The 27,217-nt window shown below is 40.9% G+C and overlaps 3 protein-coding genes and 1 long non-coding RNA gene across 10 annotated transcripts in view; 1 reads left to right on the forward strand and 3 right to left on the reverse strand.

The window, feature by feature from the left end:
• The first annotated feature begins 663 nt into the window (after nucleotides 1-663).
• LOC148384171 (uncharacterized) lies at nucleotides 664-25,321 on the forward strand. The gene is made up of 4 exons (XR_015853256.1): nucleotides 664-4,300; nucleotides 5,859-6,122; nucleotides 8,905-8,967; nucleotides 24,764-25,321. It is a non-coding gene; the product is annotated as an uncharacterized LOC148384171 (long non-coding RNA).
• Nucleotides 5,096-8,012, reverse strand: hoxb1a (homeobox B1a). The gene is made up of 3 exons (XM_088357011.1): nucleotides 7,917-8,012; nucleotides 6,758-7,558; nucleotides 5,096-6,234 (listed from the first exon to the last, which is right to left on the reverse strand). Exons 2-3 carry the CDS (start codon nucleotides 7,521-7,523, stop codon nucleotides 5,882-5,884), a joined length of 1,119 nt encoding a protein of 372 aa, XP_088213137.1. The 5' UTR covers nucleotides 7,524-7,558; nucleotides 7,917-8,012; the 3' UTR covers nucleotides 5,096-5,881.
• hoxb2a (homeobox B2a) lies at nucleotides 17,329-21,214 on the reverse strand. The gene is made up of 2 exons (XM_088358521.1): nucleotides 20,435-21,214; nucleotides 17,329-19,271 (listed from the first exon to the last, which is right to left on the reverse strand). Exons 1-2 carry the CDS (start codon nucleotides 20,919-20,921, stop codon nucleotides 18,430-18,432), a joined length of 1,329 nt encoding a protein of 442 aa, XP_088214647.1. The 5' UTR covers nucleotides 20,922-21,214; the 3' UTR covers nucleotides 17,329-18,429.
• The window catches only part of hoxb3a (homeobox B3a), a 28,674-nt gene continuing 24,686 nt past the window's right edge, over nucleotides 23,230-27,217 (reverse strand). For 6 of the 7 annotated variants that reach the window (XM_088357004.1, XM_088357007.1, XM_088357005.1 and 3 more), the window contains one exon: nucleotides 23,230-26,699. In XM_088357004.1, the coding sequence (XP_088213130.1) occupies nucleotides 25,825-26,699 (875 nt within the window). In that variant the 3' untranslated portion in view covers nucleotides 23,230-25,824. The remainder of the gene's footprint in view (nucleotides 26,700-27,217) is intronic. The other variant, XM_088357006.1, reaches the window with a different exon arrangement.

A 27,217-nucleotide genomic window follows, 5' to 3' on the forward strand; every position in this document is an offset into this window, starting at 1 on the left:
ATTCTTACCTAACAATCACAATATGCTATTGCACTCTGTGCAGAGCACATAAGAGGGTGCCTTCATGTCAAAGACTCCTCTCACCCACAGCAGACAATTCACACTTCTACTCTGACGGCGGAGGTAGAGAACTGTGAAATGCAAGAATGCCATACTGCAGAACTCTTTTTTTTTTTTCCCTCTGGAATTTGACTCCTATAAAGCTGACACAAATATGTGTTGGACTCTACAAACACACCATATCATAGTATGTTTTTATTATTAGATATTATATAATATTATATCTTATTTTATACAATTTATTAGAATCAGTGGTCATTTGAATCGAGAGGTGATTCGGCATCTAATATGGATTATCGATTTATTATTTTGCTTGTTAAGGCATTCGGCCTTTCGGTATAGATTGCAGAAAGGTTGAGTGAATTGCTGCTTTTGGTCAACTGCGATAAATTATATTCTCTTGTTCTCTGTTAAATATTAGGGGGCATTCCATATTGTTGATTTTGTCAGATGTATTATCGGCAATTGTGAAACAGACCCTGACAGAATGGGAGTGGTTCTCTGACCTCATGGTGCGTGAAGCCCTCCAATTTGAGACGTACCACTAGGGGGCAATACGCACCGCGGTCTGATATGGTGAGCCTTTCTGTGATTATGGTGCATTTATATTTCTTCCTCCGTCCGTCCATCCAGTTTATAATTTCTGAGTGTCTCCCAATGCGATTCTGTCTTTGCATTAAAAACACAAACACATTTTTTCCACTTAACAATGCAGAATGACTTTATAAATACACGGCAGATGTCCACTGTGTTTTTTTTTTCTTTTCTACACACATCTGCCCAGAAAGCTGCTACTATGTACTTGTATGTGAGTGTCCGACAGAGGGCAAGGCAGATAAGACTTGACTGACCACCTGCTCAGGGACAGGGTTGAAGACACAAGACTCATTTCCTCAACCTGAAACCTCATTCAAATGGGCTTTGAAAGGCGTCACACTGTGGGGGTGAGCTGCCTCTTTTTTTCCACCTGTCAATATGAAGTTATTGATGAGACAGCACACCAATAGACCTCAGGGAAAGGGACTCTCCTCCTCTCCTTACAAACTCTCGACACTTTGAAAGCTTGAAGCCTGAACAGATTCACTCTTCAACATTGCAGGATTTGAAAAGCGGAGAGTTTCGGTCTGAAATGCAAATATTTATAGGCACGAATATTTGTCAAAATCCCATGTTGGCCAAAGTCTGCAGTTGTGTTTTGCTTTGATTTAGCAGAGATTCCAGACGTCCTTCTCTCACCTCACCCATAATTATTGAATATACACTTTACCTACAGCTAATAGATAATAGAATGTAATGTATTACGAGATTGAGGTGAACAGAGGTGCCAGTGTGACCACATGGCACTTTGTAGGAGCACAACAGCCTGCTGTGTAAGTTTGAGCCTCAGGCAGTCAGCAGGAATGTGTCAGCAAAGTGATGAATGAAGCCAAGGCCACATCGCCCTGAGGATGAGTGTCCACCATGGGGTTCACTTGCCTCTGGGTGAATTTGTTTCTCATGCCAAGGCTGCATTAACAAGGAGGAAAGATACTGGATAGCTTTACAGAAATCAATTTTTTTTTTTTGCCAAGGCTTTTCGCTTCTCTCCTTTTTGATTAAGGATGTCAAACATATGCTGAACAGATTTTAGATCTGGATACTTGGCCAGTCCATCATCTTTCTCCTTAGTTTGTGTAACAATGCAGTTGTCAATTTGGAGGGGGGTTTCTTGAGGTGCCTCACGAAACTTCTGTCGTCTTACTAAGTCACGCCCCTTAAAGGCACACATTAACAAGTGAGAGGGCGACTGAGCCTTAATCAGACTTCATGAATTAAATTTCACCACATTCTTCTTAGTGTATTTAGATTTATTTCTAAATCTAAACTTAAAAACTTTTGTGTGTGTGTGTGTGCGAAGTGATGACTGAGCTTGCCACCCAGGCTCCACCACAACTAGTATTTCAAACGAGTTGTGGAGGTGATGAAGCTGGTGAGCAAGAGTGTGTTTACATGTTTAGATATCCCAGAGCCTCTCCAAAGGTTGACAGCTTAGCGAACCACCCGGAAAGCTAACCTACATTCCTCGCTGTAGCTCAGCGTGTGTCTATGTGTGTGTTTGTGTGTGTGTGTGTGGGTCAACCAGAGGCCACAGCTATATCAGCGTAAGAGCCTGCTACTGAACTGCATTACAGTGTCCGATGTATTGTCAAATGTTTTTGTTTATCTGTGAACCCACAATGGGGAAGCACCACTTTTCTTTTTTGGGAATATGTTTTATCGTGGATATTAGATGTTCCCCTCCATGAGTTTGTGTCTGTGTCTTCTACTCCCAAGTGTATTTATTACCTCATCGATGAGAGCTTGGCTTTATATCGATGCTGGCCACACATCGTTTTCATGTTCTATCTATATACTGTAGTTAATGAGATCAATTTTGTGTACTGTGTGTAGAAGTGTTAAGGAAATTGTATTTTTGAGAATTTATTTTGGTTTTGAACAACTAGAGTGCTCTCGGTCAACCAAAATGTTAATAAAACAAACTTGAATATTTAAAAGAGTAAAAGTGAAACGTTTCTTGAAAGTCTTCTAAAAACTTCTACAGCATGGAAATGGAAAATATGCATTCAAATGATCATACGGACAAAATACTCACTTGCCTAATAATTGTGCACACAGTGTAAAGGCGGCCATTTTAGTTTCCCTTGTATTACTTCTTGAGGGCCAGACAATGAGGTCATGACCACAAGATTCCATCTATCAGCAACATTTCAACCAGGCAAACACCTTTGAGAGTAGAATGTAGGAAAACATGGCCATTACAAGACGTAGGGTTGGAAGGTTATAAGACTGTCTCAATTTTATGGCGGAATACAACCATGATTGAGTTCTATCTTCTTCGGTTGTTGGGTTGAACAGTAGGGTAGCCAGATTTTGAGGCACTCAATCTTTTTAGAAGAAGATGATAATATTAGTCCCTAAGGAAAAATTCAATTTATGGCTTGACACTTGAGTATTTTTTTTTTTTTTTTACTGTTATACCTATTTTTTCATTGTCAGGCCATTTTTAGGGTTACACCTTCCTTCTCCATCATTCTCAGCATGGCCAATGTAGACCCGATGGTCCACATTTATCTCTTGTTAGACTCTTTACAACATTTAGGTAACAGGTTAACTGCCATTGTGTGAAGCAGTGCCAATATTGTTCTTTTGAACAGGTACCGGTGCTTTAAGTGAAAATAAAAATATGTGGTGGTACCTTCTCATTTCATACATGGACCATAATTGAAAAAGACCTTAAAGTACAATTCAAGGCCACATCTTCTTTCTTTAAATATGGAAAGTGGATGACAAAAAAAGAGAAGTCTGTCCACATCTTGGGAAAAAAAACAAAGAAAACAAAGGAACAAAACAGCTGACAGATGCTGTTGCCTGGCAAGCGGCTAGCTGCTAACAGTTAGCCACTAATGCTAAAGATGTATCATATAATGATGGTGCAATTAACTAGTGTTAATTTTTCAGGCATGCTCATGTTCATTAATATGTACTGTCCATTTTCAAATAAATACATTAATTTGGAAATGATATAAAACCAGCAACCAGAAGAAATGAATTAATACTAACTGTGTTTTTGTGGATGTGTGAAGTAAGATTGTGTGTTTGGGGGAAGGGAGGGGGGTTATCGAGATAGCATAGCTCCTGGGGTCAGTTTCCTTTGACTCTGTTGACCTTTGTTCGGGTCATATTAGAGTTGGGCCAAAAGACGCTTGACAGTCCTTTTTACCACACCTGATCTAACCGGCAACCAGAAGTGTGGATGTTTGGATTGCGCAGTGTGTGTTCGTGCGCACATGGAGGTCAGAGTTAGGGGTTGCGGGGAGGACAGGCGCAGGTGACGCCACATCTTGTCTGCAGCACGGCATGGTGGGAAATATGAGAGCAGAGGAGGAGAGCAAGAGAGGTCAACTTGTCGTCACCGACGTGTGGCTTATCCGGGATGGGAGAAAGACGAGAGTGCAATATATTTGGGTCTGTTAAGGAGTTGGCAGGTTAGAGAAACAATACAAGTTGGATGAGTGAGAACAAATAGTATGAAATAACACATGTAGCAGATAAAACAAAAAGATAAATCAAAATAATATACTGTGTTTATATACTGATGCTATAAACTCTATCTGCCAATTGTGTTAACGTCAGTGATCTTTTTTCCCCCCCCTCAGAAAGTCTGTCGAGATGTTATGCTGCTGGGGTCAAAGGTTATCAGGTCAGCCATTCCTCTCTGTTTTCCATGTTGAGAAAGACCAGGAGTGAAGCATTTGCAGTGATTTTTTTTTCTAAAACTTTTTTTTTATAATATTTGCTCTAGTCACTGACAATTGCAGCAGAAGAAAAATAAAAATGGTTAAAGCCACATTAGCGACAAATTGCTAACTCACCATATTATGTTCTGTTCTTATTACGCTATATGTAAAGAATAAAATTAACATTCTTATTCTAGGGTTGAAATCTTCAATGAGTGTGGAGCACGTGGATCAATGTTTGTCTCCATGGTTACCATAGTGAATCAATGTATCACTGCTTCATTGATGATGGCTTTTTGTAATGGCCGTGCACACACTTAACTCAAGGTTAACCTACTCTGAGTTGATATCAGCTGTTCTAGCACCAGATATTATTGTTGATGGTTTTTATTCAGACATTATTGTTTAGAGTGAGACCTCACTCTGTGCATTACAATATAAATGTGACTCTCATGGGATCACTGACAGGCTGGAAAATGACTTTCTAGACTCAGCAGGGAAAGAGAGATCATTTCAATGGCCAGCTTTTTTATTTTATTTTATTTCATCAGTGCAAGTTGCATCCCTGAATCTAACTATAAAAAGTTGAATAAATCATGCATGTAAATCATTCAGTGTGTCACGACTTAAAGAATCTGGAGCTTGATCTTCCACTTTGTTTTTCTATATTAAATGTGTCAAAGCATATTAAACAGACAGCCTTGAGTAGACACACTGAAAAAACTTCAAACATGAGAAAAAAATACAAGTATCTATCATAGAAATTCTATTCTGCTATGGCTTTTTAATAAATGGTCTCTGTGATTCAAGCTACAATTCTGACAGGACAGTCCTCGAGCAAGACTGAAACCTTTAAAAAAAAAAAAGAACAAAAGGGGGAGGGGCTTCCAGGGCAATGTACTACCTTGTACTGAGAAGTGAATGCTGACAAATTCCATTAATCTTTAGTAATTATAAAATTCCTGACAATGGAGATAATTGAATATGTTTCTTCTTTTACCATATTTACCATGTTGTCCAACATATAAATGCACCATGGGAAGATTAGATCACAGTACAGTAAATTAAAATAAATTTATATGCCCAAAGGCGCCCTAAGCAAATCACACTGGCTGCCCCCCCCATACATACACAAAAAAGTTTTTTTTTTCTAACTCGTAATTTGGGATTTTTGCAAATTAAGAGCAAACTTTCCAACATTTCAAAATATAAACTTTCATTTGAACCTCATCATTGTGCATTGAGGTTCCTCTTTATTGTGTAACAGAACAGCAATTTAAGAAGCAATCCTATAGAAAATAAATAAACGATAAATATGATTCATCAGTTGTCAATTGGTAGTTTTTCGTTTATTTTGCTTTTAATTGCGTTGATGTTTACTGTGCATTTAAATTAAAATACGTAGTGTTTGATAGCACCCTCTATAATTTGGAAATTTTATAATTTGGATAGAAATGTTGAAAGAGGTGTCACACACATGAATCAAAGCCAAGTTGGCATTATTTCATTTCACATATCTAGGCTCAATGAACAACTTTGGATATCTACTCCGAGTCGGGAGATGCGTCTGGTGAAGTGGATGCAGAGGAGCGGTCCGTTTCCTCCAGTTCCTTGTTGAAGCCACCGCCAGTGTTCAACGAACCCGAAGAGGACGACGCGCGCACCGGCGTGGACGTGCCTTCCTTCTCGCGCTTTTTCTGCTTCATGCGCCTGTTCTGGAACCAAATCTTCACCTGGGTTTCATTCAGCTCGAGAGTGGCAGCGATTTCAACTCGCCGTGCTCGGGTCAGATATTTGCTGAAGTGGAACTCCTTCTCCAATTCTGTGAGCTGCCGTGTGGTAAAGTTGGTGCGCATGGTGTTGTTTGCACCGGCCAGGCCGAAGTCAGTCACTTTAACTGAATAAATCAAACCAAACTATACGTTATGCAACAGTTTTATATTAGATGCGACAGAAGTTCGACATTGACTAATGGATACATGAGTGTGCGTAATTTTGGAGGCTTCGTGTTGCGCACACCGTTAAAGAGAAAACCATTTGCTTCCCCTTTTGACTTTTGTTTATTTATAGTGTGTGCTCGCGCGTGTTCGTGGGTGTGTGCGTAATTGTGTGCAATCGGTCGTCTTTTTTTTTTAATATGAAACTAAAATGATGACATGCTCAACTAGCCAACATTTAATTATTTTATACAAAACTGGATTATCTATAGGCCCCTCCCACTCACAGTTAGTTCAAGAAAATGAATATTCGGGATAAAACGAGACATTTTTTCCAACATTGTAATCCTAATTTCGTCGTTTGAGTTTCTTATAATGCAATTTTTACTTTATATTAGTTTGAGGTCGATCATTTTTATGCTAAGACATTTTGAAACTGGAGCGCTCACAAGTAAAAATTTGCGACGCACGCGCACAACTCACCTGTTTTAGGAGGATTCCTCTTCACCTTCATCCAATCAAATGTTTGTCCCTGTCCGACTGGCTGATTCTCCTCGTCCTCCCTCTTTCGCTCCAGGGACATGGGTACCTCTCCATATCCTCCCCCGTGCAGGTAGTCCACTGCGTCCAGACTCGTGCTAACCTGAGATGGGTAATGGGAACCGACGAGGGCGCCTTGAGGCCCACAATAAGCTGTAGTCAGGGTTCCATAGCTTGGACCACCAGTGGGGGTCGAGGTAGCAAAAGTTGATTGATGATAATAGGTAGATGTTACTGGGTCGTCCAGGAAATATTGAGGATGGATGGTGTTGGCAGGGCTTGTCGTATAGTCAGTGTTTGTGGTGCAGGCCTGCTCCAAATAGGCCCCGTTATTAACAGTACTTCCGTTATGGTAGGAAGACAATAATCCGCTTTGTGTGTTGAGAAGTTGATGATAGTAGCCATTATGTGTGTGTTGATGCTCATGATGAGGTTGTTCATGATGCTGGGCCGGTTCTGTTGTCTCGCTCGGTCCTCCGCTGTCAGCACTCAAGCGTTCATTATAACACAGCCTGGAACTTCTTGACACGGTGATGGGATCTTGAGGAGCGGATTGGTCCGAGTGGATGCTGTCGTTGGTCAGCTGGAAATCTTGATGCTGATCCAAAGGATGATGATGCAATTGTTGATGGTATCCAGATTTAGGTCTACAATAGGATCGATTACTAACTGAATATTGCATAAATGAGTTCATATTCGATGTGTCCATGCAGACTCTTTAGGGACAAATATTCGGGGAAAAATCTAAAATGGAAAAAGATATTGGTCAATAATGACTTGGCTGCAAGAAAAAATATATTTTTTAAAAATCTATGCTGTTAACCAAAATCATAAAAATAATATAGAGAAACAAAGAAGCAAGACAAAAAAAAATGGAGAAGACTCTGCTACCCCAAATGGAATCAGACCAAAGTAGCCTAATGGTCTCTGTTTGAGATGCGCTTGCGTGTGCGCGCGTGCGTGCATGTGATTGTGTGGCGCGCGTATACGTGTTCCTATAAGTTTACGCAAAAGCAAGGCCAAAAAAAAAATCCGCGTGCGGAATTCTGAGACTCGGTGATGATGCAAAACAACGCAACAGGGCAGAAAAAAGTCAAGTCACCTTTTTGTGGTCACACAGGTAATAATCCGTCTTCTTCCATCCTGTAAATCATTTTCTTCTCACACTCGGCTTTCCTCTTTTACATGTCCCCTTCTGTTTTTCGTGTCACTTCTTTTCTTACCTCCCCGGGTCACGTGACTTGTCGTCACGTCGCCTAGGGTGACCAAAAACCCCAGAATCTTGTTTGACCGGTGGACGAAGCGAGGGGTGCGTGTGCGCGTAAAACGGAGAATGAGGAACAGGGAGGACTTAGGTGCCCGCGTTTTGTATTTGCGCACGCGCCTCATCCATCACTCGCCGTGACATGGGCACGACAAAGAGACTTCAATCAAACTGACCCATCAATCTGATATCAGCACGAATCTGTCAGGGCGGAGAGAGGGTGAGGGAATAAAAGAGGAGTTGTGAACCAGCCTTCTGCTCCCTGGCATCTTCGTTGAAAGAAAAAAAAAACGCTTTATTTTTTTTTTTAAACATTACAACTACAAGTAAAGAAAGTTGTACTTCCTTGTAATGTCTATGCAGTACATTTTGTACTTTTCAGCATGATTGGATGGATGGATAAAATAGCTAATTACAAATGTTGCTCCCCTGATTTTAATGAGTGAGGGCCACCTGCTCCTCTCAAATTTTAATAATTGTCTTCTCGTATGTGGCTGAATTATAAACCACCCTTGGATAATTCAGAGTGAACGGTCTTCAAATTAACTTCAGGAATTCACCTTAAATCAAACATTAAAATGCTTTCCTTTTTCTTATTTGTAGATTTTTTTTTTATATATAATAAGACCAGGAATAATATAATACATTGCACGAGAAGATGATCAGAAACTTTGGGGAATCAATTTGATTTCTAACAATTGGATTGTGATGTGTTTGACCATGTGTTTGCTAATGGAATAATTTTGCTGATCTGTTATAGCAATGAGATTAAGGGAGACAGCAGACCTTCTGGTTAACCAAATACTTTTTTTTTTTTGTCCATCAGGAAAGAAGAAATGGTGACATCACAATGTTCTGTGTGCAGATCAGTTACCACCATACTTTGGAGGTATACTTTTTTTTTTTTCATTTTTAAAGACCATTGCAAATATTTATGGAAGGCGGTATACTCTTAAAGTGATTCATTTGCCTGCTTAAGTATAAAAGTTCTTGCTGACAAGCTTCAGAAAAAGGAATTTGTCAAACCATGGTGAGTGGCCGGACAGCAAACAGAACTCCAACTCACCCCCCCGCTATATGACGAGTGATGTGGGTGGGTAACAAGGATGGCGGTTAATGATCGCATAGTGAATGAAAGGACACAGACTAAAATAAGTGGGTAGGAAGAATGCAGGAACAGACTAGTACAAGATGACCATCAAATGACACCCACATGACTGTCTGAGTAGTGACTACAGGGCAGAAAGAAACTGAGGTTAAAAGGTTAAAATTTTAATTATGTGTCTAAAAGTCCTATTGTGATTCAAGTCAAGTCAATTTGATCTATATAACCCTTATTTATATTATAAAGTCCCCAAGTGGAAGCTTGTAAATACTAAACAATTTTGATCCATTTGAATTATTTTCCATTTCCAATTTCACAGACCATCTGCAATACCGCTACAAACCACTTGAGGGCCGCGGACCATTGGTTGACAATTCCTGCACTAATACAGTTGAGAAGAGACAAAGAATTTCTGTTTCAAGGTGATGTGGTGAAAAGAGAGAATTTAGCTCAAATAAGCAGGATGGATCACTTGGATTGAACAACTTTTGTGTTCTATTCACTGAAATTCAGGAATATTCAGTCTCATACAGGCCTCAATTTCTTCTAAGCAGGACAAAAGTGGCCTCAGTTAGATGATGTTAAATAATGCATAACTGTTTTTTTATATAGTTTATATATTGTAATTTATTTCTCTACTTCTTGTTGACTGCTGCTGGTCAACAATGGATCGAAGTGTAAATGCTTCAGTAATCCCTCGCCGTCTATTTACTTTCTGTTAATGAGTGGCAATTGTCGGTGTTGGTCCCTTGGTAAATGTTAGCAAATTTAGTGAAATGACTTTATTGACCTGTTTAGGTTGGTGCAGTACACACTTATTCCGATTGTTTTCACTGTACTCTCCACGGATCCAGCTTGACAAGTCATTTGTGCACTTGTGCTTCTTTTGTACTGTATATATAGAAACAAACGTGTGACATTTGCTCTCACACAATTTAGCCACACATTGATGCATGAGAGGGAGGCAGGTTGATTGGTTATTTGCTATTCATTGTGATTCAAAGCATAAAGTTTGAACGTACAGTTTGATACGTGGATGAACACAAGGACAAGATTAGCGCAAAAAAAAAGATGAGATACTGAGATCACCACCTCAATGCCTCGGGTGTACCTGGAAATCTGCCCATAAAATATATTAACATAATCGGTGACAATAGGCAGCGAGAGAGAGAGAGAGAGAGAGAGAGAGAGAGAGAGAGAGAGAGAGAGAGAGAGAGAGAGAGAGAGAGAGAGAGAGAGAGAGAGAGAGAGAGATTGGTTAGGTGTGCTTTGATAATCTTGCTCTTCTGGCTGTCACTGTCTGTCGACCAGCTGCCACGTTTTAATATGGCGTAGTCCTTTATCTTTTGTATTACATTCACCGTCATTGTTATGATTTCAGCCTGGGTGTGTGCTCTTGCAGTGTTTGCAGGCAAGTAAAACTCAAAAAAACCCTACTCAAAGAAAGAAATAGTCGTATTATTTTATTTCATCTTATTTATATATTTATCATAAATGTATTATTTATTTATATAAGTGTATTATTTATTTATATATAGGCCGGTCCGCGAAAATATTTCTGACACGTAACCGGTCCGTGGTGCAAAAAAGGTTGGGGACCACTGAGCTTTGATTTGCTTGTGAGCAAATATAATATGATATTTTATCATAGAAAAATTTGCAACACAGTTGCTCGTGTGCTGCCCCATATAACCATTATATCTATTTGCTTGTGAGCTGATCCATAAAACCATATATATTCCAAGTAGCACAAGAGAGGGTTCCATAGTGTAGTGGTAAATGCTCTGAGCCTTCACCCAAGTGACCTGGGTTCAAATCCCAGTGAGATCTAAAATGTTTTATCATAGAAAAATTTGCTATTATAACTAGTATTTGCTTTTGAGCTGCTCCATAAAACCATATATATTCCATGTAATGTGAGTGACGGTTCCATAGTGTAGTGGTTAGTGTTCTGGACTCTCACCCCAGTAACCTGGGTTCAAATCCTAGTGAGACCTAAAATATTTTATCATAGAAAAATTTTCATCACCGTTGCTCATGTGCTGCCCCATATAACCATTATTTGCGTGTGAGCTGCTCCATAAAACCGTATATATTCCCAGCAACATCAGTGCAGGTTCCATAGTGTAGTGGTTAGTGCTCAGGACTCTCACCCCAGTGACCCGGGTTCAAATCCCATTGGGACCTAACTTATTTTGTCATAGAAAATTTGCAACACGGTTGCTCGTGTGCTCCCCCAAATAACCATTATAACTATTTGCTTGTGAGCTGCTCCATAAAACCATCTATATTCCAAGTAATGTAAGAGAAGGTTCCATAGGGTAGTGGTTAGTGCTCAGGACTCTCACCCCAGTGACCCGGGTTCAAATCCCATTGGGCCCTAAATAATTTTATCATAGAAAATTTGCAACACAGTTGCTCGTGTGCTGCCCCATGTAACCATGCACCTCCCTAAAGTTTAGGGTTCGGCCTAGGGTTAGAGCTAGGTTTAGGGTTAGAGTGAGGGTTAGAGCTAGGGTTAGGGTTAGAGCTAGGATTAGGGTTAGAGCTAATGTTAGGTTTAAGGTTAGAGCGAGGGTTAGGGCTAGGGATAGAGTTAGGGCTAGGGTTAGGGTTACAGCTAGGTTTAGGGTTAGAGCTAGAATTAGGGTTAGGGTTAGAGCCAGGATTGGGGTTAGGGTCAGAGCTAGGGTTAGGGCTAGGGTTAGGGTTAGGCTAAGTGTTGGGGTTAGAGCTAGGGTTAGGGTTAGAGCTAGGGTTAGGGTTAGAGCTAGGATTAGGGTTAGAGCTAAGGTTAGGGTTAGAGCTAGGGTTAGGGTTAGTGTTAGAGCTAGGGTTAGAGTTAGAGCTAGGATTAGGGTTAGAGCTAAGGTTAGGGTTTAGGGTTAGGGCTAGGGTTAGGGTTAGAGCTAGGGTTAGGGTTAGGATAAGAGTTAGGGTTAGAGCTAGGGTTAGGGTTAGAGCTAGGGTTAGAGTTAGAGCTAGGATTAGGGTTAGAGCTAAGGTTAGGGTTTAGGGTTAGGGTTAGGGTTTAGGGTTAGGGTTAGTGCTAAGGTTAAGGTTAAGGGTTAGGGGTTAGGGTTAGAGCTAGGATTGGGGTTAGAGCTAAGGTTAGGGTTAAGGTTAGAGCGAGGATTAGGGCTAGGGTTAGAGTTAGAGCTAGGGTTAGGGTTACAGCTAGGGTTAGGGTTAGAGCTAGGATTAGGGTTAGACTGTTAGGGTTAGAGCTAGGGTTAGGGTTAGGGTTAGAGCTAGGGTTAGAGTTAGAGCTAGGATTAGGGTTAGGGCTAAGGTTAGGGTTTAGGGTTAGGGTTTAGGGTTAGGGTTTAGGGTTAGGGTTAGTGCTAAGGTTAAGGTTAAGGGTTAGGGGTTAGGGTTAGAGCTAGGATTGGGGTTAGAGCTAAGGTTAGGGTTAAGGTTAGAGCGAGGATTAGGGCTAGGGTTAGAGTTAGAGCTAGGGTTAGGGTTACAGCTAGGGTTAGGGTTAGAGCTAGGATTAGGGTTAGACTGTTAGGGTTAGAGCTAGGGTTAGGGTTAGGGTTAGAGCTAGGGTTAGAGTTAGAGCTAGGGTTAGGTTTAGAGCTAAGGTTAGGGTTTAGGGTTAGGGTTAGGGTTTAGGGTTAGGGTTAGTGCTAAGGTTAAGGTTAAGGGTTTGGGGTTAGGGTTAGAGCTAGGATTGGGGTTAGAGCTAAGGTTAGGGTTAAGGTTAGAGCGAGGATTAGGGCTAGGGTTAGAGTTAGAGCTAGGGTTAGGGTTACAGCTAGGGTTAGGGTTAGAGCTAGGATTAGGGTTAGACTGTTAGGGTTAGAGCTAGGGTCCATGAAACCATATATATTCCATGCAATGTGAGCGAGGGTTCTATAGTGTAGTGGTTAGTGCTCTGGACTCTCACCCCAGCGACCCAGGTTCAAATCCCAGTGAGACCTAAAATATTTTATCATACAAAATATTGCAACATAGTTGCTCGTGTGCTGCCCCATAGCTATTTGCTTGTGAGCTGCTCCATAAAACCATGTACATTCCATGGAATGAGAGTGAGGGTTCCATAGTGTAGTGGTTACTTCTCTGGACTCTCACCCCAGCCCCCCGGGTTCAAATCCCAGTGAGACATAAAATATTTTATCATAGAAAAATTTGCAACACAGTTGCTCGTGTGCTGCCCCATATAACCATTATAACTATTTCCTTGTGAGCTGCTCCATAAAACCATATAGATTCCAAGTAGCTTAAGAGAGGCTTCCATAGTGTAGTAGGTAATGCTCTGGGCTCTCACCCAAGCGACCCCGGTTCAAATCTCAGTGAGATCTATAATATTTTATCATAGAAAAATTTGCAACACAGTTGCTTGTGTGCTGCCCCATATAACCATTATAACTATTTGCTTGTGAGCTGATCTATAAAACCATGTATATTCCATGCAATGTGAGCGAGGCTTCCATAGTGTAGTGGTTAGTTCTCTGGACTCTCACCCAAGTAACCTGGGTTCAAATCCCAGTGAGACCTAAAGTATTTTATCATAGAAAATTTTTCAACACCGTTGCTCATGTGCTGCCCCATATAACCATTATAACTATTTGCTTGTGAGCTGCTCCATAAAACCACAGGTGTCAAGCTCTCGTCCTCGGGGCCACATTCCAATATGTTTTCCAAGATTCTCTCATTAATGCAGGCCCCAAGGACTAGAGCTTAACACCTGTGACCTTTGACCATGATATTTCCCTAATAAATAGTGTACCTAATGGAGAGTCCGTGTGAGTCCCTCGTTAAGTGCACCTGCGTGAAAAGTTTTAGTTCCTGCAGAACGTGAAAATGACCAAAAACTTTTCACGCAGGTGCACTTAACGAGGGACTCTTGGAAAACATGTTGGAATGCAGCCCCGAGGACTAAAGCTTGAAACCTGTGATCTTTGACCATGATATTTCCCTAATAAAGTGGCCTGTTGTTAGGTACACTTGAAAATAGCGGTGTACCTAATGGGGTGTCCGTGTGATTACCTCGTTAAGTGCAGGTGCGTGAAAAGTTTTAGCTCCTTTTGACCGTGAAAGTGGCTAAAACTTTTCACGCAGGTGCACTTAACGAGGGTAACTTGGAAAACATGTTGGAATGCGGCACCGAGGACTACAGGTTGACTACTGTGGTTTTATGGAGCAGCTCACAAGCAAATAGTAATAATGGTTATATGGGGCAGCAAATGAGCAACTGTGTTGAAAATTTTTCTATGATAAAAGGTTTCAGGTCTCAATGGAATTTGAACCCTGGGTCGCTGGGGTAAAAGTCCAGAGCACTAACCATTACACTGTGGAGCCCTCGCTCTCATTGCATGGAATAAAAATGGTTTTATGGAGCAGCTCACAAGCACATAGATATATGGGGCAGCACACGAGCAACTGTGTTGCAAATGTTTCTATGATCAAAATTTTAGGTCTCACTTGGATTTGAACCCCAGGTCGCTGGGGTGAGTGTCCAGAGCAGTAACCACTACACTATGGAAGCCTTGCTCACATTGCATGGAATATACATGGATATATGGAGCAGCTCACAAGCAAATGGTTTATGGGGCAGCACACGAGCAACTGTGTTGCAAATTTTTCTATGATAAAATATTTTATGTCTCACTGGGATTTGAACCCGGGTCGTTGGGGTGAGAGTCCAGAGCACTAACCACTACACTATGGAACCCTCGCTCTCATTCCATGGAATGTACATGGTTTTATGGAACAGCTCACAAGCCAATAGCTATGGGGCAGCACACGAGCAACTGTGTTGCAATATTTTGTATGATAAAATATTTTAGGTCTCACTGGGATTTGAACCTGGGTCGCGAGTCCAGAGCACTAACCACTACACTATGGAACCCTCGCTCACATTGCATGGAATATATATGGTTTCATGGACCCTAGCTCTAACCCTAACTCAGTCTAACCCTAACCCTAGCTCTAACCCTAACCCTAGCTCTAACCCTAACCCCAATCCTGGCTCTAACCCTAATCCTAGCTCTAACCCTAACCCTAGCTGTAACCCTAACCCTAGCTCTAACTCTAACCCTAGCCCTAACCCTCGCTCTAACCTTAACCCTAACCTTAGCTCTAACCCCAATCCTAGCTCTAACCCTAACCCCTAACCCTAACCCTTAACCCTAACCTTAGCACTAACCCTAAACCCTAACCCTAACCCAACCCTAACCCTTAACCCTAACCTTAGCTCTAACCATAATCCTAAATCTAACTCTAACCCTAGCCCTAACCCTAACCCTAGCTCTAACCCTAACTCTTAGTCTAACCCTAACCCTAGCTCTAACCCTAACCCTAGCTCTAACCCTAACCCCAATCCTGGCTCTAACCCTAATCCTAGCTCTAACCCTAACCCTCGCTGAAACCCTAACCCTAGCTCTAACTCTAACCCTAGCCCTAACCCTCGCTCTAACCTTAACCCTAACCTTAGCTCTAACCCTAATCCTACCTCTAACTCTAACCCTAGCACTAACCCTAGCTCTAACCCTAACCCTAGCTCTAACCCCAACTCTTAGCCTAACCCTAACCCTAGCCCTAACCCTAGCTCTGACCCTAACCCCAATCCTAGCTCTAACACTAACCCTAATCCTAGCTCTAACCCTAAACCTAGCTGTAACCCTAACCCTAGCCCTAACTCTATCCCTAGCCTTAACCCTCGCTCTAACCTTAAACCTAACCTTAGCTCGAACCCTAATCCTAGCTCTAACCCTAACCCTAGCTCTAACCTTAGCTCGAACCCTAATCCTAGCTCTAACCCTAACCCTAGCTCTAACCCTCACTCTAACCCTAAACCTAGCTCTAACCCTAGGCCGAACCGGAGGTGCATGGTTACATGGGGCAGCACACGAGCAACTGTGTTGCAAATTTTCTATGATAAAATTATTTAGGGCCCAATGGGATTTGAACCCGGGTCACTGGGGTGAGAGCCCAGAGTACGAACCACTACCCTATGGAACCTTCACTTACATTACTTGGAATATAGATGGTTTTATGGAGCAGCTCACAAGCAAATAGTTATAATGGTTATTTGGGGGAGCACACGAGCAACCGTGTTGCAAATTTTCTATGACAAAATAAGTTAGGTCCCAATGGGATTTGAACCCGGGTCACTGGGGTGAGAGTCCTGAGCACTAACCATTACACTATGGAACCTGCACTGATGTTGCTGGGAATATATACGGTTTTATGGAGCAGCTCACAAGCAAATCGTAATAGATCAGTGGTCCCCAACCTTTTTTGCACCACGGACTGGTTACGTGTCAGAAATATTTTCGCGGACCGGCCTTTATATGAATAAATAATACATTTATATAAATAAATAATACATTTATAATTAATATATAAATACGATGAAATAAAACAATACGACTATTTCTTTCTTTTAGTAGGTTTTTTTTTTAGTTTTTCCTTGCCCTCTTTTACTTACAAGTGACACTATGACGGCTGTGGTGCGTTTTTGGCCCGATGGAAATCAGAGCAACGGGAGAACTTGGATTGTTCATTTTTCACCAACGTAAAATACACAGTCAAGTCGAGACACCTCGACTGTGATAGCCACTCAGCCGCTGTCAGAACAGCAGAGCGTCTTTAAAAGTGACTTTGTTCTTAATGTCTAAAACAGTAAACAAAGCCATATTGATTCTTTCAGATTTTGATCACAATCACTTTCAATAGTTTATTCCTTACAGTCTAAAACCTTTTTTCAAAAACTGTCACTTTCATTTACAAAAGAAATACAATTTAAAGAATATTTAGTATTTATTTTTATTCAATTAAAAATAAATCAAGTCTAAATAATGTATCCATTTTACTTTTAAAAATGTTACAATTATTTTCCAATTTCAATAATACGGACCACCTGCAATACCACTACAAACCGCTAGAGGGCCGCGGACCACCGATTGACAATCCCTGGGCTAAAGGATTGTTGAACCATATTGTTATATTTATTTTACTATACTGTTTATAATAGCTCACAAGGAAAATATATGTCTATATGTCGTGAAACAGATAATAGTATCCACTATTTTTAATCATTTATTTAGAACACTATATTGTCATTGCGAAACAATTCCCCATCGTTATTTTATTTTATTAAATTTTATTTAGCAGTAGAAGAGTGGAAGCGGTTGGAATAAAACGATGCAGTTCGAGTAAAAAAAAACAATGACGCTTTCTCTCTGCCTTTCTTTTCTTTTCCCCACAGCCCCAAACGCGCGCGCACGCACGCACTAACACAAGCACGTACACGAAACCGCGCACGCGCACACAGCTTGTCCTGTAATGGCTGCCATTGCTCATTGTTTGCATCCTGCTTTGTCTGTAGCGCCATTTTAACTCTGCAGGAGGAGGGGCAGCAGCCAAGTTTGCATAACATTAATTCTCAAAGCCTGCGAGATGTTACTACGTCGTGGATACTTATTGTTGTTGCATTATATAAGTACTCTTACTATAGTACTAAAATAAGAGATGGCAAAGTGATGCTTTCATTTATACCATAATGCAGCAAGTTTGCTGTCACATGACTGCACTGATTTATTTATTCACTACGTCTCCCAATCTTATAGACAGTAAAACAAATAAAACGTATTTAGTGCAATTAAATACCACCTTTCAACTATTAACCATAATAACGTGCATTTTGTAAAAGTTCAATAACATTGCTCAGATATTTGAACAGACTTAGGACTTAATTTGAACCTATAATAGAAAACACCTTCGAAATAAAAAGTACAAATGCCACTTTATGTGTTTGTATTTTTATTATCATATTAGTATTCCACTATGAAAATATGTATACAATAAATAATTTGGATATCACTATTAAAGAATCTCAATAAATAAACTAGGGTTTAAAACTTCAATCATCAACACGGCTTCCCTCTTCTCTCGGGTGCACAGCAAGAGATTTTTTCCTGTTCATTTCCTCAGATAAGATGTTCAAAAAAGCGGCAGCAGTTCCTGAGAAGTTTGGATTGGAAAAAATCCACACATTCTAAAAATTCTAATGACTAATAAATATGTAAATTCACATTCCTGAAATGAGGGCACATATATTCCGAGTTTTTTTGTAGCTAGTTGAGCTACATGTTCAAATAATACTGGCAAAATGATGAAAATATATATTTAAATATCAACGTCCAATATTTCGCTCTTGAATCATTCAGGAATGTTGTCATGTTTTTTTTTCAGCGACGCAGTTCTTGTTGAGAGTTTTAATCACGAATAAAACTCTCAGAAATTGAGATGCTGAAGGTCCATTGTACACAATGTGCTTGTGAACAAGTCAAAGTCCTCTTCGGAAAAATCCACCGGGCTGTCCAGGGAACTCTGAAGGCTGGGTGACATGCAGGCGTCCCCAGCAAAAAAAGTCAAGTCGGGGAGCTCGGAGGAAGTAGAAGAGGAAGGGACGGACGAGTCCGGCTGCTCGCAAAATGCACGTGGTGGCTCAGATCCCGCGACTGTGCTCGTTTCGTTCAAATGCCTTATGCTCGCGTTATCGCTGGAATTTTTATTGGCGAACGGCTCCGGGGAGTGGTATTTGGCAGCAGAGTCACAGGGGCAAGCCGCATTCGACAGCGTTGGCAGGTCCGGGAGCCTGGATAGGCCTCCCTCCTCGAGCGTGGGACGCGCATTGTCTCCGCTGTCAAGAGTGTGGGCGGTGGGTGCTGCAGCCGAAGATGGATTACTGCACCCCGCCTCGCCATCCGATAACTCGCCGGTGCCAGATGCCTCAAGCGGCTGACTTGAGTACGGTGATGAAGCATCCGCGCCTTCGAGCGGCTCGATACAACTCGGCTCTCCGGATTCTTGGGTTCCTCCTCCCCCATCGCCGCCACCACCATCACGGTGATGTGTGGTCTGCCGCTTGTGTTTCATCCGCCGGTTTTGGAACCAAACTTTAACCTGACGCTCGGTCAAATCTAAAAGGGCAGCAATCTCCACTCTTCTCGGTCGGCAAAGATATTTGTTAAAGTGAAACTCCTTCTCCAACTCCAGCAGTTGCGTGTTTGTGTAAGCGGTGCGGAGCCGACGAGACCCAGCGCCTCCGACGTCTAGACCCGCTTGATTTGGATCTGAATGGCACATAAATAAAGGATTTAATTCTCATTCAAATATGTGACAAATATATTGATTTCGTCATTGTTGTAATATTTACAATGTGCATAAAATCTCCCTCAAGTCATTATTACGCGCACAATTTCCAGCCTTCACAATAAATTGTTTCAAAGGCATGAGGGATCTCCCGCTCGCTGGGTCTTCCATAAATAAAATGAAGCAGTTAGCAAACATAAAACATGCTCTCTAAATACAGCGCTACTCTTTAAATAAATAAATAAATAAATAAATAAATAAATAAATAAAGAATGATGATGAAACCTTGCAAGCTAAATAATGTCAGGTTACGCTCCTGAGCAGCGCAGCGCGCCGATAAGAGCGACTGCGTAAAATCGATAGCAGCGATTAGATTAAATAAATCAAAGCAGGGAGTAAAAGTGGGAGACGCAGATAAAAATTAAAAAAAAAATACACACACGCGCACAAAATCGTTAATAAAATGTGTGTGTGTGGGGGGGGGCGAGTTTTGCGTGATTTGGGTGTAGAGATAAAAAGTGATAAACTAATAAGGGGGTTGAACCGCAAGCCAAACGACACGAGGGCTTGAAGATTTCCACATTTTACCACCCAACCCCCACCCCACATTCTCTGACGGACTATATGCGTCGTCATTTAGCCATATCAGTAAAATATGGCTCCTTGATCACAAAATATAGGTTATATCCGGCTTTAGGAAATCACAACTATTCGAAATGAGCATGTGATAAATTGTACTGTATATAAATAGAATTTTACGCTCACTGATAATACGCCATAAATCAATTTTATTTATTTATCGTCACAATAATCCGGATAATACAATACGATGTCTTGCTCAATGCAAAACGCAATCCCTGTCTTTAAATGGATAACGTGGCCATTTTAAATCCAATGAATGAATGCGTGCAAGGCAGTGCACAGCATAATGCAGTAGTCTGAAAATGGCTCCCCTGTTGATCCAACATCACCGCAATGCACAAGACGCACATAGACACATCACTGCTTGAGAGAGACAATGCCATCTTCTTCCGACACATTTCATGCAATTGCTTCAGAGGAGATTAACGGTGTACAATCAATCAGTTTAAACACATCTAAATCACCCCCACAGCCCAACCATACAGAGTGCAGATGTACCGACCTGTGGGTGACTCGATGCCCGTCGGAGCGTACCCGGGGACGGTCGGTGACGGGGACGAAGAAGCGGATGGGATGATGGATCCACCACTGTTGGAGCTGATCCCAGTTTTCAGACATTTTTTGGATGATTTCTTCTCCTTCATCCAGGGGAATTCGTGAGCCAGTGGTCCAGCCGAAGACGATGATGCATTCGGGGCGGGGGCTTGGCCAGGCGGGCAGGGATGCTGGGTGAGTCGGTGGTTTGTGGGGAGGCCATCGCTAACAGAAGTTCTCCGGTTCTGTTGGTTCCTTGAAGCTGGTCTTGGCTGGCTGGTTGTGCAAGGGCTGAGGCTGGGGATGGTGTTCTCGAAGGGAGGCGGAATTACTGTCGACTCCTTGATTGATGAAGTTTGAAATGACTCCAGGACGGCAGGGAAGGACGTCAGGCACTCTGCTAGCGACGGTTGGCTGTTTATAAAACCGATCTCTCGTTCAAATTCAAAATTCATTGCTCCTTCAAACGGATATCAATCAAACGACGAGAACCCTGAAAATCCCTTCCCCAAAATAAAAAAGCAAAACACACACACACACATACACGCACACACACGCACGCAATGAAGCAGACTCATACAGCCTCGAAACACGTTCAAATTTAACAAAAATAAAAAAGCGCGAGCACGCACGCTCCGGCTGCGAAAGCGTAAATGCGTGTGGCAATATAATAATTGTGTATATTGGTGATATTACTAGCGTATGGGGACCTGGGTAGGCTAAACTGAAGAACTATGGGGTGAAAATGCAGCCAATTCCTGGTCACGTGACCCCAACGAACCAATTACAAGGCTAGGCCTGGCGGCGGCGTTGACTGTGGGAAGCTGCATAATTATTTTGTACAAAATGTGGCAAACGGGGCTATAGCATAAAATAATGCCATTGTTTTTGGCACACCGGGGGGTAATTCAGAGAAGCCTGTGGGCTACCGGTCGCCATGTGGACAGTGTAGGCGACCTGTCGGTGGATCTCAGCTCGTAGACGCCAACAAAAGAGCATCGCTGGGACATTTTTTTTTCCGGTGGTAGACGACTGTTAATATTTGAAGAGCGCCAACACTTTTTACACAACTCCTTCAAAAAAAAAAAAAAATTCTATCTACAAGACACGGATCATTAATCTTATTGAGTCTGACAAACTCCCGTTTTATGATGGGATTTTTTTTTTTTTTTTTGTACAGACAACGGTATGGCTAGATTTTATTTTGGAAAAAAGGTGAGAATTGAATGTGTAAATGGGTCACGTTTGTTTTGTTTGTTTATTTATTTGTTTTAACGAAAGAAGACATAATAAAAGGTTTTATTAATCAAGTGTTTCCAGTGCGTGAAGCGTATTCATTTATTTATTTATTTATTTATTTATTTATTTATTTATTTATTTATTTATTTATTTATGCGTGTGTTTTTTTTAATTTTTATATTTGGCGTAAAAATCTGATTAGTGTTTTGATTTTAGAAGCCATCATCTCGTCCTTCATTAATCCACAGTGAGAATATTGGTCCCCCACCCCCTCTTAGTGTGAATGAAGTACGTGTGACTTAAAAATGGTTGGTGTGTTTACGGAGGGAGAGCGAGTTCACAGCAAGGTCGTTTTGTAGCGGAGGGAAGTCCACACATTCCTATTTGTAGAAAGACGGCATTTTTTTTTAGATCTCCGGGTTGATCGCAGGGAGTCTAACGTCAATGGAAAATAGGGGCGCAAATTGCGACAGTTTGTAAAAAATGGGAACTCAAAAATTTACTATAGGGATATTTCGGAAGGGCCTATAGGGACCCCCGGGTGGGTGGCGGTGATCAATCTTTCTCTGACTGCAAAGAGCCTGACGCAGCCCCTTCTTAAACATGCAAACCTTCCATTCACTTCACTTACTAAATAACACTCACTGTTATCAACCGCACATTTGATCCTAATATTAAAATACAACCATTGAAGACATAACCCATTTTCTTTGCATACAAATTGTTGTTCGGTAAGAGTAAAAAAAAAAAAAAAAAAAAAAAAAGGCAGAAATGTGCGTGGGAGTGAAGTCCATTCGGCAGAGCAAGCAAAGACAAAACAGTGGAATTTCGGCAAAAGGCACTCGTTTTTTTTGGGGGGGGGATTGAATTTGTGAATGTTTTAGAGTGACATCTTGTATTATTTTGCGAATAGTAAATTGATCTATTTGAAACATGGATTACAAATAAAACATAAATAAAACATTATTAACGCAACAAATGTTAAGATATTATTCCTGCAATTAATGTTGCTAAAACAGCTCTACTTGCTCGTGTGACATCGCACGCTCCAGGGCTCCGCTATTTTCAGCAGAGGCTGAAGCCAAGTTCCCTGGCTGTTTTTACGAGGCAATAAATTACATTCAATCTTTGCTTATTGGTGTTTTTATTGTCTGTTAGTCCAACGAAAATGTAAAGGGAAGTACAGCCGTTATTTATGGGACGCTGATTTATGTCTCAAGTCTTCGGTTCTCATAAATGGGGGGAGTAGGACAGAGAGAAGGAACGTATTTGAGCTGGGGTGAGGCTCCACACCACGTGATCACGCTTGGGTTCATCTTGGAAGACCTGAGTGGGTGTATAATTTGCATTTATAGCCATCTCGAAGCTTAATAGTGACTATATGTTTGCGTGCATTCTTAAAAAAGTTCTACATGATGCTTTGTTTTTGTTCTACTGATGCTTTGCTTTTGTTATTTATTGTAACACATTACACTGTGACGTCAATTATCTGAGATTATGTTGAAACAGTGAATGAAACTCTGAATAAAGTAACATTTTATTAAGGAACTGCTGGACAGACAACTCTATAAACAATTAAATAAAAATTGCTAAAGGGAAAATAAATAAGTCATTGTTCTCCAAAAAGTCTTATTCTTTCCCCCGGCTAATATGTTGTCAAAATTTTGCATGGATGGGTTACCAATCCCCATGCCTGCTATTTCCTTTTACATGTCAAGACATTCTTGTAAAAAGAACTGTAGGAACTTAAAAATTACTTATTCCCTATCAAAATACAAGAACTAAAATTGTAACTTCAGTACAATCGACAAAGAAGAAACACACTGCTGTTTTTCATTCATAACAGGTAAATGCTAGAAAATTACATTTTTTTATCAATATAAATACACGATGGATAAATAATGATAATGGAGAGAGAGAATTATTTTAAACTGGCAATAACAAATAAATATTTTATATGAACGTTAACTTGAACGCACATTTGCGAAGGACTCTGATTGGAGAGGCTTCCTCAAAATAACAATTTTTTTTACATTAAACTTAAAAATTGTAAACTCTAAGTGCAACAATGACACCCAGATGCAAAAAGCATTTGTGTAAATCACACTTTTGAAAAATATGAGTATATTTTCAGAGCATCAAGTTGTGTAGAGTGGGCCAGACACACTTAAAGGGGAAGTCAACTCATTACTTTTCTTTACAATATGTTGTTTATGTGCCCTTACTAGTCTAAAAACAGCTTTTATACATCTTAGGGGCGGCCATTTTGCCACGTGATGTCGACTGAAAATGACTGTTGCTAATGTTTTAGGTCCCAACCAATCATGTCTCAGCTTACAAAAACTGATGAGCTGTGATTGGTTGTGACCTGAGACATGGCAACTGTGATGTCATTTTCAATCAACAGCAAGATGCAAAATGGACGCCCTCTGAGCTGCATAAAAAAGTAGATTTTGCTTCCTTAATTCATATTCCATAAATGAAACATTAATCAGAACATGATGTTTTGACTAGTTGGACTGCTCAGAACATATTGTTAAAAAAAGAAATTGTGGGTTCACTTCCCCTTTAATTCTTTTAACGTTGAGTTAACAATTTTCAATTATTTTCTTTTAATGTTTTGTGTCTTGCTCCCAACTCCTTACTAACGATTTAAACAAATAAACCCATATTTTTCAAAAATGTGTACACATTCCTGGGACTGGCATTTTTGTTCAAATATATACCCTGTATCCATTTCAAAAGTCAAAATATGCAAGAAAAACAAAAAACAAATATATTTATATATAAAAGAATTATGCCCACCTATTTATGTAAACCCTTCCATTAGTGAAAGTGAGGGAGAGAATGGGCATAAGCATAAGTAAAAAGCATTCTCAACTCTATACCCTGTATCAATGATGTGCGAAAGTATGGTAATAAACAAACATTGTAACAACATCAGCAGCTGGCGTTACCTGACTGCAGTTACCAACAATATGAAACTAGCTTAGCATTGCTGTGTGTACAAAGATGGTACGCTAAAGTACTTAGCAAGACATTGTATGTGTCATTCCAGGGAATCTACAACCTTGAAGCTTTTGGAGTGGAAGAAGAAGTGATTGGAGGTGTTGTGTACAGATGCATAAATTGAATTGTAAAAAAAATGTCGCCCCAATTAGAGCGTATGTGCTGTTGTGACATATCGAACGAACACAATGGGTCAGTGATTAAATCTGGATCCACACAGAAATTTATGGCAGGAGATGAAAAGAGACAGAGGATCAATCAGCGTTTTTATGCACTTTACTGGACAGGCGAAAGTGAAGAGTGCCAGCTATTCTTTCCTCTCTCGAAGAGCTCAACTTACTCAGCTCAGATGACAACAACATGTGTTGCCTGGAGGGGAAGAAACCTCACTGTCATTAATCTTAGCACCTCAGTAACTTCCCATTAAATGTTCCACTATTTCATCTGGAAGACTGGTTTGTATATGGGTCTTCTGGGGTGTCTATTATTTAAATCAGATTATGTTATTCAAGAATATTAATAAACAGTTTTCCATTTATTCAAGTGAGCAATTATTTTGAGATCTATGGAGATCATTTGATGCTAGTTTTGAATTCGATGGGACATACCAAAGACAAATAAATGGCTCTCTTTTAAGGTTGTCATCATATTATGTTCTGAATTTTCATTCATTCATTCCCTATACCAACTTTTTCTCATTCGGGTTGTGAGAACTTTTATGAACCAGTTCGTGACGCACAAAGTTTGGCCACCACTGATTTAGAATAATCTAATAACCATATTTTTGAAATGTGGGACGAGGCCACGACAAAAAAAAAACCTCCACATGGACTTACTGCCTGCTCTGTAAAGACTAGAGGTACAGGATTTTTTTTCTATTCAAAATTAATAAATACAAATTCAAATGAAGTGTCTTTCTAAGACTAAAGTACATTGACATATTGTTGACAGCGATGACATCAATATAGAGCCAAACATTGATTACTTCCCTAAGTGCATGTAAAGCATAAACCACTGAATTGCTCCTCTCCATCTCATTTTCTTCCATAGCTTTTCCTCTAAATCAGCCTGTTAATTTTGTGTGGTCATCCTTCATTTTTCTCCCCAGTGCTACAGGTGAGTGAGCTTGGGTGCTTCTTGAATTCTGCCCTGAGTCGAGGTATGGTGCGCAGAGAGCTCTGTGTACGTTGTATGACTGGGTGGGTCGCAAGGACCTGGAGGTACCCCTCCACTCACATGATGCTGGTTAGTGGCTGACATGGGCCCTCCACCATTGTATTCAATGGTTTGGTGATGGGATGGTGTTGGGCCCAGGTGATTTAGGCCATACATGGAGGGCCCAGAGCCAGGCATGGGTTCCACATAGCTGCCACCCCCCACATACACTGGACTGGCCTGCATGTTTGTGGGAGTTCCAAAGCTGGTAGTGTTGGCCTGCACGAGGCCGTGGTGAGGATGTGGATCACCGTAGTCTTGATCTTGGTGACTAAACTTCTGTTGTGGAGGGCAGCCCTTCATTGGGAGATTGGAGTAGGCAGTGGACATGGAGTATGAAACTCCTTGGTGAGGTTTACCAAAAGATGGAGGAGATGGGGCATCATAGGCTGACCCTCCTCCCCCACCTCCCCCAACCATTGGGTGCATTGAGTTGAGATAACTCGCAGAGGATTGCATGGGCAGAGGCGGTGAGCTAGTTGGTGAAGGCCCTCCTGAGCTAGAACTTAATCCCTTGGCCTTCTGGTCCTTTTTGTACTTCATGCGGCGATTCTGGAACCAGATCTTGATCTGGCGCTCAGAAAGGTTAAGAAGATTGGCCATTTCCACACGCCGTGGACGGCACAGGTAGCGATTGAAATGAAATTCCTTCTCCAGTTCAACAAGTTGGCCACTGGTGTACGCTGTGCGTGCTCGTTTCGATGATGCCGATGATCCGGTAGTTGGACTCTTCTCCCCGCCGCTACCGCTCTCACCTCCACCCGATGCTGCTGGCAGAAGAAAAAATTGATCAGACAAAGCTTGCGATCTAAATAGAAAAAAAAATAAAACGTAAGGATGAGACAGCAGATGAGAAGATTAAGCGATACTGTGCAGGCAGAGGTTAGTATCCCCTAATATTAGTTGTCACCGCTTTCTAACAGTGGCAGTTATTAAGAGAGCAAGGCCGTTACTAGTGGAGGGCCACTAAATTGCATCTTGGCCAGAAAGACAAAGCCCCTACAGCTACAATAGCTGCAGCAGGAAAAATGTCTGCACAAATCATGTAAAGGTGGACTTAAGTTTACATTTAGTACATTACTAAGAATGAAGAATGCAAAAAAGAGATATATTTTAGGAGCATGTTGATTGGCATCAAAAAGAAGTCCAGCATGTTAAAAGGCTCAAATCAGATTCTAGCAAAATGGTGATTTTTTTAAACTGAGACTCTAATAACACTTAACTTTTTTTTTTATCATAGACGCAAATAAACTTTTAGAAATATTTTTCTCACCTAGCACATTAGGTT

The sequence above is a fragment of the Syngnathus floridae genome, chromosome 17 (genome assembly GCF_059516105.1).
Source record: "Syngnathus floridae isolate MCC-2025c chromosome 17, RoL_Sflo_1.0, whole genome shotgun sequence".
Classification (NCBI taxonomy): Eukaryota; Metazoa; Chordata; class Actinopteri; order Syngnathiformes; family Syngnathidae; genus Syngnathus; species Syngnathus floridae.